This window comes from Pelodiscus sinensis, chromosome 3, assembly GCF_049634645.1.
Source record: "Pelodiscus sinensis isolate JC-2024 chromosome 3, ASM4963464v1, whole genome shotgun sequence".
Taxonomy (NCBI): Eukaryota; Metazoa; Chordata; order Testudines; family Trionychidae; genus Pelodiscus; species Pelodiscus sinensis.
Genome location: NC_134713.1, coordinates 113,629,530 through 113,642,142, shown reverse-complemented (window position 1 = coordinate 113,642,142; position 12,613 = coordinate 113,629,530). Strand labels below are relative to the sequence as shown.

Here is a 12,613-nt window from a genome sequence, read left to right as displayed (position 1 = left end):
TGGAGAAGAAGAAAAAATACAAGACAGGCAACAAATATGTTCCAAAAGCTAGGAGAGAGCTGGAATCTTAGTAATCATATATATTAAACTGTATGGTTGTGCAATGTCCTCTTCTGCTCAAGCATTTAAACTGTTCACTGCTGTAGTTTATTTGGAATCATATAATAATTGATTAGCAATAATGAGTTTTACATCCTTGGTTCCAAAAAGTTAGACTTCCAACCCATTATGGCAGCAACTTCATCCAGAGAACCAAATTATTATACAACTAGGAATACACTATACTACAGCTATGCCCTTTTAAAAAGCATGTACTGTGATGAGAGCTTTTTCTTTTAAGATAGACACACAACAAATTAGCCTTCTGTAGAAAACAGGCCACCAGCTTTAACCAGACCTATAGCAACTACTGGAAGACTGTATAGCAGACATGCAAATCTTCTAGCTTTGGGAGGTAACCCTATTGATATAAATTTGAAGAGAATAAATTATGCAGTATGTTATACATATAAATACCATCTACAGCATTTTAAGCTTTATCTCTTCTGCAATTTGTTTGAAAGAATTGCAATTGGTCAATTTCACTGACATTTAATTTTTCCAGAGGACTGAAAAAAATAAGGTTATGCCAATATTTTAAAAAGGTAATGGAGGACCCTGGGGAGAACCATGGAAAGACTAATACAGAAAACAATCAGTAAATAATTAAAGGTTGATAGCATATGAATGTTTATAAGGTTGCTTTTTACAAGTAACATTGATTGCTATACAACCATTTCTGAAAGGGGTTTAATTTAGTAATGAATGATTTAAAAAGTCAATACTCCATGGATTTTAAAATTACCGCTTAGTAAATTTTAAAAAGTTAGAGAGAAATAGTCACCCAAAGGAAGCTTCTAAATGGCAACTGACCAGGACCAATTCTTGGCCTCATACTAGTGCATTATTTATTATTTGAAAAATATAAAATTAATGCTGGTGAAGTCTGTTTTTTTACATCATGTAGTAAATGACTGGTCAGTTACACAGAGCAACTTGGGCTGCTTGTTAAACTGGGCTCATTTGAAAATGTGTTTTAATAAAGCCAAATTCAAGGCTTTTAATAAAGCCAAATTAAAGTAAAATGCAGTGGATTGTAATCCAGCAACTCTAGAAAAGATTCAGGGATCATGATCAGTAAACATGAATTCTCAGTGGGATGCTGTGGCTAATGTGATTCTTCGATGCATAAGCAAGGGACTATAAAATAGGGAAATAGTATTACTTCTGTATATAGCACTGGGAAAAATGTGTTTTCTACTTCTAATGTCCACACATCAAAAAGCATGCTGATTGAACTGAAAAGAATTAAAAATGGCTACAAAACTAGTTTGGGGAAGTTTAATTTTGTTTGTGTCATGTCACCTCTTCTCCTACAAAATGAGAAGATTTCATATAGCAGTGTCAGCTAGATTAAAGGCATCCAATAGCTACAATCTACTAGAAAAAAAACCTTGCAAGCTTTTTAAATTTTATTTAAATGATGTGAGTGTAATTAATCATGAAAAACATAGCAAGGGATTTGGTACATTCTCCATTACTTGAAGTTTACATCAAGACCGGATTTCTACAAATCTAGTCTTGATCTAACTCAACCACAAGATATTGGATTGAAGAAGTAGTTACTGAGTCAAACTGTGATGTGATTAGATGGATCATATGATCTTAAAACATTTGAACAAGTGAACAAAAAGAAGAAAAAAAGGAGCATCTCTTCATTATTACAAGATGCTATGCTCTACATTGTCCAAGTTCGGGACCTGAATTGCTTCTGTATCCACTCCTGTATGAAAACAGTTGTTTGACGTTTCTTTATAGGAAATTTTCCCCCATCTCCATCTTATTGATAGATTCTTCGAGGCTCACCCACGATGACACCACCATCTGTCAAAGCCTTTTGGAATCGCTGGATCTGGTTTTAAAGAAAGCAAACAGCTGTAAAATATGACGGTTTAAAGTAGTTTTCATCCCTCTTATTACCTCCCCCCATTAAATCTGACAGTACTGGAATAACAGGGATATTATAAATTAGTGTTGAGATGCAGTGCCATGGAGTCCCCTGTATTGCAATAGCGGAAGATGTTGCTGGTCAGAAGGAAGTGCTCTGGTAGGATGTCCACATGGTGCTGGGGTGAAAGAAGAGGGAATAGCATAGTTCTCTCTTGTTAAGATGCATTGCATGAGCCACCCAAGAATCATGTTAGTGTTCAAAAGCAGTAAAACTTGTATAAAGAAATCAAGTGCAAGGAGATGGACACTTACCGAGTCGCAGCGATATTCCCATGGGATAACAGCTTTAAAGTTCACAAAGTTGATTCCTGCTTCCAGACAGCGTTGTGCCACTACACGGCCAATATTTTCACATGCTACCACTCCCTTGGGACTGTACAAATGTTTCTTTATGGCCCACTCACGGGTGGAGGCTGAAACAACAACATTTCCACTGCAGTGCTCAACAAAGGCTTCCACATATCGCTGTGTCCGCTCAAGCCGTAGTCTGGATGAGGGAAAAAATACATATGGAACACAAAAGCTAATCGCAGAAGGAACGAATAAATGCTCAAGAACTCCTTTTCATTATTTATTATTTTAGTGTCACGCCGAAAGAAAGACAGCCTCAGTAGTATGCATCTGGGGAGATATACTATTAACTAGGAGAAAAAAATTAACTATTTAAAACATTTAAGGATAGCTACATTCTATAATACGTTTCTAACGGAGATTGTGGTATCTCCATCATCTAACCTGTTCTTAAAAGTTGTCAAACACCTGTCATGGATAGTCTAGCTTTATGTGATTCTCACTGCACAGTGAGCTGGACTTGAGGACCACAAGGCCAGCCCTACACTTTTATGGTTACTTGTTTACAACTCTGAAAACAAAACTTAAGAAAAAATAAAAGAGCTCGTAACTTACAATACATGTGACACTGGCATCCTTTCTAAATTTTAAAACAAGGATAGTTAAACAGTTAAGGACATCATTAATTTTTATGTTGCTCACTCAAAGTAGAAAGAAAAGCACTAAAACATCCGTAATGCTGATTCATGGATTTTTATATTAATTATCTAAATATTTTCTTTTAAGGGACATTATTAGGGGAAATATCCGGGGGTGGGATTCTGAATATTTTCTTTTGAACATACCAGAGTACAGTAAATGACAACTCTGAAGAGGTAACAAGAACTCTAAGTAAAACTTCTGAAACATGTTTTAAGGCTGAAAAAAGTTATTGCATGTTCAAAAGTTTGCAAGTTCTCATTTAATGTTTTCAGTGATAAAATTATTTTACAGATAATTTTGTCCAGTGCTATATTCATACTTTTATAAATGGAACCTCAAAGCAATAATTTTCATACAACAATATGTTTATTTAAATTCAACTGACTATTTAATGCTATTCAGAATACAAGATATTTCTCTGGAATTAAAAGCTTATCCACAAGTATTCTATTTCATTTGGAATCATAAACAAAAAATTCTAACTGCTAATATTTCTATTTATTGGTAAGTTGAAACTACTGGCCACAGTATTTTAAGAATGGTTAGTGACTTTGGTTGCCCAAATAGAACACCATTAAGAACCCCAATTTTCAGAGAGTAGGCACTCAGCAAGCTGTAAGGTGCATCTTGTTTTCTGAATGGAATGAAATCTTCAGTTTAATCTAAGTAAAAATAATAGGACTATAAAGCAATTAAAATTAATCCCAATTAATTATGCAATTAATTGCACTTTGAAACGATAATAAAATGCCATTTATTTCAATATTTTGGATGTTGTCTACATTTTCAAATATATTGATTTCTATTACAACACAGAATACAAAATTTACATTGCTCACTTCGTATTTTTATTACAAATATTTCTGCTAAAAAAAGAAATAGCATTTTTCAATTCCCCCATTGTAAAAGTACTATAATGCAATATCATTATCATGAAAGTTGAATTTACAAATGTAAAATTATGTACAAAAACGGCGTTAAAAAATAAAACAATGTAAAACTTTATAGCTTAGCAATCCACTTAGTCCTACTTCTCTCATTTTAGCACTTAGCCGAACAAGCTTGTTTACATTTTCAGGAGATAATACTGTTCACTTCTCGTTTGTGTGTCATCTGCAAGTGAAAAGACCTGCAGGTGTTCACATGGGCACTGATATAGCCAACATTGCAAGATATTTACATAGCAGATGTGCTAAAGATTCATATGCCCCTTTCAGCTTCAACTGCCATCCCAGAAGACAATCCAAAACAATACAGGTGAGTGCTTATTCATTTTTATTAAGGTGCCACCTACAAAAGACTAATTTTATTTTTTGGTGGTTTGGGTTCTATATTTTCCTGCATGGGAGTGTTGCTCTTTTAAGAATAATGAAAGCATGTGCCACACCTCATCCTCAGAGTTTGAAAGACACCTCAGATTCTTAAACTTGGGTTACGTGTGGATCGTATCTTCTTTGCATTCTGTCAAATTGGCAATGAAAGTGTTCTTAAAATGAAAAAAATGTGCTGGGTCATAATCTGAGACTGCTATATATGAAATGAAATATATGGTAGAATGCAGGTAAAACAGAGCAGGAGGCATACAATTCTCCCTCCAAGAGTTCAGTCACAAATTTAATTAGTGCATTGTTTTAATGAGCATCGTTAACATGGAAGCACATCCTCTGCAATAATGGCCCAAGAATGACGGGGCATACAAATGTTTAGCATGGTTATACAGTGTTTTGTGAATGTCTGTTCTCACTTTCAGGTGACACTGTAAATAATACTGCACACTTCTTGTCTCCTCTAAATGTAAACAAACTTGTTTGTTTTAGTGGTTGGCTGAACAAGTAGCACTGAATGGACTTACAGGTTCTAAATTTTTACACTAGTTTTCTTTTTGAGTGCAGTTATGTAATAAAAAAATCTATATTTGTAAACTGCACTTTCAAAGACAAAGAGATTGCACTACAGTACATGTATGAAGCGGACTGAAAAATACTATTATTTTGATAGAGCAAATGTTAAAATAATATAAAGTGAACAATGTATACATTGTATTCTGCAGTATAACCAAAGTCAATATATTTGAAAATGTAGAAAAACATCCAAAATATTTAATAAATTTCAACTGGGATTCTGTTTTTAACAGTGCAATTAGAACTGTGAATAATTGCAATTAATATTTTTAATTGCAATTGTTTGAGTTAATTGCGCAAATTAACTGCAATATAGCAACAGCCCTAAAACTATTGCAGTGTGGAAGTCACAATTTAAAGTTATATTCCAAGATGTATTTTGTTAAGCCTGTATTTTTGTTAATAGATTTCTGACTCACCTATGCCAATACTCTCTTTTGGGCCATGTTGTCTCCCAGCCTCGTTCCTTCCTTGCTAGTGCCAGCAGCTCCAAGTTACGAGGATTTCGATTGGTGAAATCTGGGGCAACAACTTCGTTTTCCTGTGTGTCCACTTCACCCTCAATGGTTCTTAAGTTGGCTACAGCAGATGTGAAACGAAGCCCTTGAGGGGAAGTTAGGAAAAGAAGAATTAAAATATACACAGAATTCATAAATTGAGTTTACAAAACCTGAAATGTAGAATTAGTGGACTGAAGATTTGGGATGAAAATCTTAGTGGAATTCTTTCCATGTGGACTGAGTTGTAAATTGAATGAGGAAGATATACCACATTTCCAAAAGTGAGTTGACAATATTTCTGAGCCTACGCTCATAACACAAATGCATACATGACAAAAGGATTGTTTAACAATTACAAAGTTCTTCTTAATAAAAATAATTGCATAGCCAATTGCTTAACTGAATAAATGGTTGCACGGCCAATTGTCTAACTGAATAAATGGTATGACAACCCTGTCATCTGAAGAAGTGGGTTCCGCCCACGAAAGCTCATACCATCTACTTGTTTTGTTAGTCTTTAACATGCTACTAGACTATTTGTTGTTGTTTAGGTTTTTCCTGTTACAGACTAACTCGGCTACCCCTCTGAAACAAAGTAACTAGATAATAAAGACATCCCATATACCTCTGCTAACATATTTAAAGCCTGATTTGCAATAATGATTTATATCTGGGCACGCAGATTGCATATGCAGGTTGCAAACAAGCAAAACTGTATGATTTCATGATGAAGAAAAATTTCTGATAAAAATTTGATCACTGTTTATAATAATGAATAGTACCCTCCATTTTGAAGGTTCCAGCAAGGTTTGTGTATGTAGATCACTTTATTATCCATCCACATTCAAGCCACCCTGGAGTAAAACAACAGTGTAACAGTGCACAGCTACATAACAATGTGGGGCAGGAACTGAATACAGGCAGTCCCCGAGTTACGTGGATCCAACTTACATCGGATCCCTACATACGAACGGGGCTTTTCTCGCCGCGGAGGACAGGGGCGGCGGGACCGCCCAGACGCGCCGCAGTCCCGCCGCCCGCGTCCTCTGCAGCGAGAAAAGCCTGGTCTGCTGGGGGGGGGGGGGGGGGGGAGGCGCACTAGCTGCGCCCCCTGCCCCCAGCAAACCAGGGAGACGCGGGTGGTGGGACCTCCAAGAGGCGCCGCAGTCCCGCCACCCGCGTCCTCCACGGCTTTGCTCCACGTCTCCCTGGTCTGCTGGGGGGGGAAAGAGGGTGCAGCTAGTGCACCCCCCCCCCCCAGCAGACCAGGCTTTTCTCACCGACGCCTGGGGTAGAGTAGCTGGGGCGCTGCTCCTTGGCGCTACTGGACCAACCCGGCAGCACCCCAGCTGCTCTGCCCCAGGCGTCCCCAAGTCAGCCGCTGCTGAAACTGACCAGTGGCTGACTACAGGAAGCGCCCCAGCTATGCCCCGGCAGCGCCCCAGCTGCTCTGTCCCAGGCGTCCAGATTCAGCCACTGTTGAAACTGATCAGCAGCTGATTCCAGGAAGCCCGGGGCACAGCAGCTCTGCCTCGGGCTTCCTGTAGTCAGCCGCTGGTCAGTTTCAACAGCGGCTAAATCTGGACGCCAGTTCCGACATACATACAAATTCAACTTAAGAACAAACCTACATTCCCTATCTTGTATGTAACCTGGGGACTGTCTGTGTTAAGATGAGGATACAAGCAGCATTTAGGTAAACCAATGTTATCAGGATTAACAACCATTCTAATAAAAATGTGCCCCAGCGAGCTTCAGAAACCACACATGGGAAAGACCTTGGCATTCAGATAACCCAGTAGGGCTGTGTCTAGACTGGCCAGTTTTTCCCAGAAAATCAGCCGCTTTTCCGGAAAAACTTGCCAGCTGTCTACACTGGCCACTTGAATTTGCGCAAAAGCACTGACTTCCTACTGTAAGAAATCAGTGCTTCTTGTGGAAATACTATTCTGCTCCCGTTCAGGCAAAAGTCCTTTAGCGCAAAGCTTTTGCACAAAAGGGCCAGTGTAGACAGCTCAGATTTGTTTTCCGCAAAAAAGCCCCGATGGCGAAAATGGCAATCAGGGCTTTTTTGCAGAAAAGCGCGTCTAGATTGGCACGGACGCTTTTCCACAAAAAGTGCTTTTGCGGAAAAGCATCCGTGCCACTCTAGACGCTCTGTTCCGAAAATGTTTTTAATGGAAAACTTTTCCGTTAAAAGCATTTCCAGAAAATCATGCCAGTCTAGACGCAGCTAGGAGTATAGGCAAAGCTTCCCCATTCAGGCAATGGGCACTACTACGACCTGTTATGTAGGATGTCTTGCACCTTCTTCTGAAGCATTTAGCTCAGGGGAGCATCAGAAACACAACCGATTACTAGATGACTGTAAGTCTGTGCTTGGTGGTTCTTGCAATTCTCTAAATGCCTCGGTACCGAAGGTAGCGCTACAGCCCCCGAGTGTCCCCGGAGCTCTAGGTTCGTCCCGACCCAGAGGAAAACTGCCTCTAACGGCACCTCCCCAAGCGCCAGTGTTTCCGCGGAAGGCCCCTGCCAAGGGCCGGGCGGGCTCACTGAGCACGGGGACCGAGGTGCGGGCTAGGAAGTGACACGGGTCGGAGGATGGCGGCGGGAAAGCACCTTCACCAGCTGCCTGGAGCCTCCCTGCCGCGGCCCCCAGGAGCAGGCCCCGGCTCTTCAGCGCCATCGCGGCCGGGCAGGAGTCGCGGTGAAAACTCCCCCAGGCTCACAGTCACTGCCGCCCGGGAGCCGCCATCTTCACTGAGGCGGCCGGCCCGCTGCTCCGGAAGCAGACTCAGAACTAACTTCCGCCCTCACAGCGCCCGCCGCCCTCGCGCATACAATGGAGGGGCGGGAGCCAACCCAAGCCCGCGCCTGCGCAGAACACGTCCCCCGCGCCGCCCTTCCAACTTAGTTCTCGCGACTCGTGCAGGCCCCGGGCTCGGCCGCCTTCGCGGCTTTTGCCTTGGCGGTCTCCCCGCTCCGGCTGCAGGTGAGACGGGACAAGCCCCGGGCTGGTGGCTCTGGAGCACGCGGCTCTATTGCTCCCGGGCCTCGTCCGGCCGCTGGGCAGAGCAGGGAGCCAGGCGTGGGTCAAGCCCCCCAGCCACTTGCAGCGCCCAGCCGTCGCCGGACACTATTGTGCGGCTGCGTGGGGTGGCCAGAGAGAGGAGGAACGGGCGGCAGCGGGGCAAGCCCCAAAGCCCTTTGCCTGCCTGGGGCGGCTGGAGCTATGTTGGGAAACAGGCAGCCGCTCTGACCCGCCGCCTGCGCTCTGCTTCGCTGGGCGCGCCCTGGCCACAGCCTGGCCCCAGGAGCCTTGCGTCACTTGGGCGTGGAGTGGGCTGGGACCGCGCCCCCTCTACTTTCAGCGCAGTGGAGCTGGGAGTTGGAGCAGAGCAGGCTGCTGGATCGCTCTGGCTCCTGCCACTGCAGTGAGTGAATATATGTGTGTATGCGGGAGACCAACCCCTGTGCCAGGTGCCCTAGGTAGTTTTTCTGGGCCCCACGGATGTCATCCATAGGCCAGTTGAGACCGCTCCCATTCACCCCCTCTCTTCCCCCCCCATAGCACGGGGCCTAGAACAGCTACCCTGAACTACCTTATGTATGGATGACTCTGCAGGCAAGTCCCTTTCTCTGTCTGGGTTGCTGCAGCTGGGAAAGCCCTGGAGCCTCTTCCTTGGGTAGAGTGGCTGCAACAGGTTTCTTTCCCCCCCCCCCCTCCTTGTCACAGCTAGCTTATAGTAAAAATGGTATCTTCATTGCAGATGCATTGATGGTGCAGGTGGCCGCCTGAAGGTAAAAAGAGTTCCAACAAATTAAACATGGCTTCTGCAAACAAAAGAATAAAAATAGACACAGAGTGTCATGTTTTTAATGAAAAATGGACAAATGAATACTTTATTGTGGCGGTGAAATGCAAGCCCATTTGCCTGATTTGTAGAGAAGTTATTTCTGTCTTGAAAAAATCAAACCTCGAAAGACACTACAACACAAAGCATATTGAATATGAAGAATATCAGGGACAGCTGCGTGAGGACAAAATTAAGGAACTTCAAAAGAATTTGAATACGCAGCAAACAATTTTCACAAAAAGACAAAAGGAGATGGACAGTGTTATGCAAGCAAGTTATGTGGTGAATGAACTTATTAAAAAAAGAAATCGGCCTCATTCAGATGGAGAATTTATAAAGGAGTGCATCGTTGCAACCGCAGCTTTACTGGCACCAGAGAAACTTAGGTTATTTGAGAGTATGAACTTGTCTCGCAGGACAGTGTCAGATGGAATTAAGGATGAGACTCATGATATTGAAATATCTCAGGAAGATTCTGCAGCTGATTTTGAGTTCTACTCTCTGGCTGTTGATGAGGTAACAGACATAACTGGTACAGCCCAACTGGCTATTTTCCTGCGTGGAATCACATCAGTTTTTAAGATTCAAGAAGACTTGCTTTCTTTAGTACCAATGCATGACAGCATCAGAGGTGAAGACGTTTTTGAGAAGGTTATATCGGCAGTGCATGGCTATCAGTTATCATTTGAAAAATTGAGCGGTCTTACTACTAATGGAGCTCCAGCTATGGTTGAATCTCAGAAAGGATTAGTTGCTTTAGTCAAGAAAGAAATGGATCGCCTTGGTCTTGATCCAAGTAAGTTGATTGTGTGTCATTGCAACATTCATCAAGAGAATCTGTGTGCACAGTCCATGCGACTGAATAAGGTAATGTCAATAGCAGTACTAAGCATTAATTTTATCAAAAGTAAAGGATTTAACAGCTGCCAGTTTAAAGAGCTATTGAAAGACCATGAAGCAGCATATGGCGATGTAGTTAGTTATTCTGGAGTGCGATGGCTGACCCGAGGGAATACGCTGAAGCAGTTTTATGAATTGAGGAATGAAGTGAAACTTTTCATGGAGATGAATGGAAAATCTGTGGCTGAGCTGAGCAACCCCAAGTGGCTCTGTGACCTTGCATTCATGGTTGACATTACTCAGTACTTCTCAGCACTCAATGTCAAATTGCAAGGGCCTAACCAGCTTCTTATTTCCCTTCTTTCACACGTCAAATCATTTGAAACTAAATTAAAACTGTGGCAAACGCAACTGGAAAAGGGGAACATGACGCATTTCCCAACCCTTCAAGCTCAAAAACCTGCATCAACAGTAGAATACGCCAGGGAGTGTGCACATTTACTTCAGAAATTTTGTGACCAATTTCAAGACCTAATATCGAAGGAACTGGAATTAAATATTTTTTTCATGCCATTGAGTGTAGAAGTACGTAATGTACATGAAGTGTTTCAACATGAACTTACAGAAATGCAGAACAATAATGAACTTAGGGATAAACACAGCAGCTTGCCTGTGCTGCAGTTCTACAGACTCTATGTAGGTGCCAATAAATTTCCAAACGTAAGGAGACATGCACTGAAAATTGCATCAATGTTTGGCACTACATACTGCTTTAAACAGGCCTGTTCTAGGCTTGTCAAGAACTATGTGCATGCGAGATGAACAGATGTGACTCTGGAAAGTCAGTTGTGAACCTCTTCAGTTCCAGAAGACATGACAAGACTCTCCAAGGAAAAGCAACCTCAGTCATTAAACTAAATAAAAAGGATATCACCGTAAAAGGGAGTGTGGTGTGTTTTTTGCTTTTTTGCTTCTCGTGCATGTGGCTACAAAATGATTTCTTTTTGTGTGTGGGTCATCAACCTCCAACCCAAAAATTTTCCCTGCCCCAGCTCTAGGCTAAAAGGAGTAAATTTCCTGAATCTCTTCAATGTCTCCAAAAGGGACGCATTGATGCACAGGATGGGATGGCTTGGAGCTGTCCTTTATTTCCCCTTCCTTAGTTATGAGGCTCAGAGTCAATTTGCTAGAAATCTGGTCAGGTTAGATACTTTTATAAATTGTATAATTTAAAAAAAGTTTCCATTAAAAATTTCAATCAGAGTTGTATATACTTGTCACTGGCTCTCTATTTCTCATTTTTTCATGAAACACGTTTACCCCTATGCTCTCCACAAGCATTAGTCTTACAGGCTAGCATTTAAGTCTTATCTTTAGGTATCCATGGATGTAGTCCTGGAGGAATTCTGCAATTTTACTATGGCTCCAAATGCAACAATTACAGAATTTCTCCAGGATTGAAATTGGACCACAGGGTAAAAATCACTGTCCTGCACTGATGCAATTTTAGTCTTGTAGCACTTTAAAGACTAACAAAACATGTAGATGGTGGTATGAGCTTTCGTGGGCACAGCCCACTTCTTCAGATGACCGGCCATCTGAAGAACTGGGCCATGCCCATGAAAGCTCATGATACCATCTGGAGCTGTGTCTACATTGGCAAGATTTTGCACAAAAGCTCCCGCTTTTGTGCAAAATCTTGCTACTTGTCTACACTGGCTGCAAGTACTTGTGCAAGAACACTGACGTTCTAATGTAGGAAATCAGTGTTTCTTGCGCAAATATTCTTATGCTCCTGCTCAGGGATAAGCCCTCTTGCGCAACTGTTCTTGCGCAAGAGGCCAGTGTAGACAGGCAATGTTAAGTTCTTGCGCAAGAAAGCCCGATGGCTAAAATGGCCATCGGCACTTTCTTGCACAAGAAAGCATCTACACTGGCACGGATGCTTTTGCGCAAAACCACATCTCTTGCGCAAAGGCACATGCCAGTGTAGACACTCTAGCGCAAATACTTTAACGCAAAAACTATTGCGTTAAAAGTATTTGCGCAAAATCATGCCAGTGTAGACACAGCCTACATGTTTTGTTAGTATTTAAAGTGCTACCAGACTATCCGTTGTTTAAGTTTTTTCCTGTTACAGATTAACTCTGCTACCCCTCTGAAACTTTTGATACAATTTTAGTTCTCCAAACACAAGAGATTCCTTAAGTGTATCATTGGTCACTGCCAAGATCTTGATTTTTACAGACTGTTACACCTTGGTTCGGTGATGTGATGGGAGCCTCAAGGGTTAAAGCTGACTACCCAGTGAAAACTACTGGATGATGGTGAAACAAATTATTTTTATTAAGTGGAATGATTTTTTTTAAATCAAAACTAACAATTAGCAAATGGGTTTTTTTTTTAAAACAAGCAATTGCTTAATACTTTTACAGCGTAGAAAACCCTAAACTTAGCTGTACTTAACTAATTA

General features: G+C 41.6%; 2 protein-coding genes across 3 annotated transcripts; one reads left to right on the top strand and one right to left on the bottom strand.

Moving 5' to 3' along the window:
- Positions 1 to 1,497: 1,497 nt before the first annotated feature.
- Positions 1,498 to 8,293, bottom strand: MRPL18 (mitochondrial ribosomal protein L18). The gene is made up of 4 exons (XM_006115012.2): positions 8,063 to 8,293; positions 5,363 to 5,546; positions 2,302 to 2,536; positions 1,498 to 1,951 (listed from the first exon to the last, which is right to left on the bottom strand). Exons 1-4 carry the CDS (start codon positions 8,127 to 8,129, stop codon positions 1,880 to 1,882), a joined length of 558 nt encoding a protein of 185 aa, XP_006115074.1. The 5' UTR covers positions 8,130 to 8,293; the 3' UTR covers positions 1,498 to 1,879.
- Positions 8,280 to 11,081, top strand: LOC102445473 (general transcription factor II-I repeat domain-containing protein 2A-like). Of its 2 annotated transcripts, none has more exons than XM_006115014.4 (2): positions 8,280 to 8,435; positions 9,214 to 11,081. In XM_006115014.4, the coding sequence occupies exon 2, from the start codon at positions 9,271 to 9,273 to the stop codon at positions 10,960 to 10,962; it is 1,692 nt and encodes a 563-aa protein (XP_006115076.2). In that variant the 5' UTR covers positions 8,280 to 8,435; positions 9,214 to 9,270; the 3' UTR covers positions 10,963 to 11,081. The 2 variants fall into 2 exon arrangements, with proteins under 2 accessions (XP_006115076.2, XP_025036450.2); XM_025180665.2 differs by lacking the exon at positions 8,280 to 8,435 and adding an exon at positions 8,731 to 8,877.
- Positions 11,082 to 12,613: the final 1,532 nt, after the last annotated feature.

Excerpts from the sequence above, each read along its gene's own strand:
- MRPL18 (XM_006115012.2), bottom strand. The coding sequence starts at position 8,129 with ATGGCGCTGAAGAGCCGGGGCCTGCTCCTGGGGGCCGCGGCAGGGAGG. Across the intron at positions 2,537-5,362 it reads AAAAGAGAGTATTGGCATAG|ACTACGGCTTGAGCGGACAC; the intron begins GTGAGTCAGAAA and ends TCCCTCATCCAG. Across the intron at positions 1,952-2,301 it reads GGGAATATCGCTGCGACTCG|ATCCAGCGATTCCAAAAGGC; the intron begins GTAAGTGTCCAT and ends CTTTAAAACCAG.
- LOC102445473 (XM_006115014.4), top strand. The coding sequence starts at position 9,271 with ATGGCTTCTGCAAACAAAAGAATAAAAATAGACACAGAGTGTCATGTT.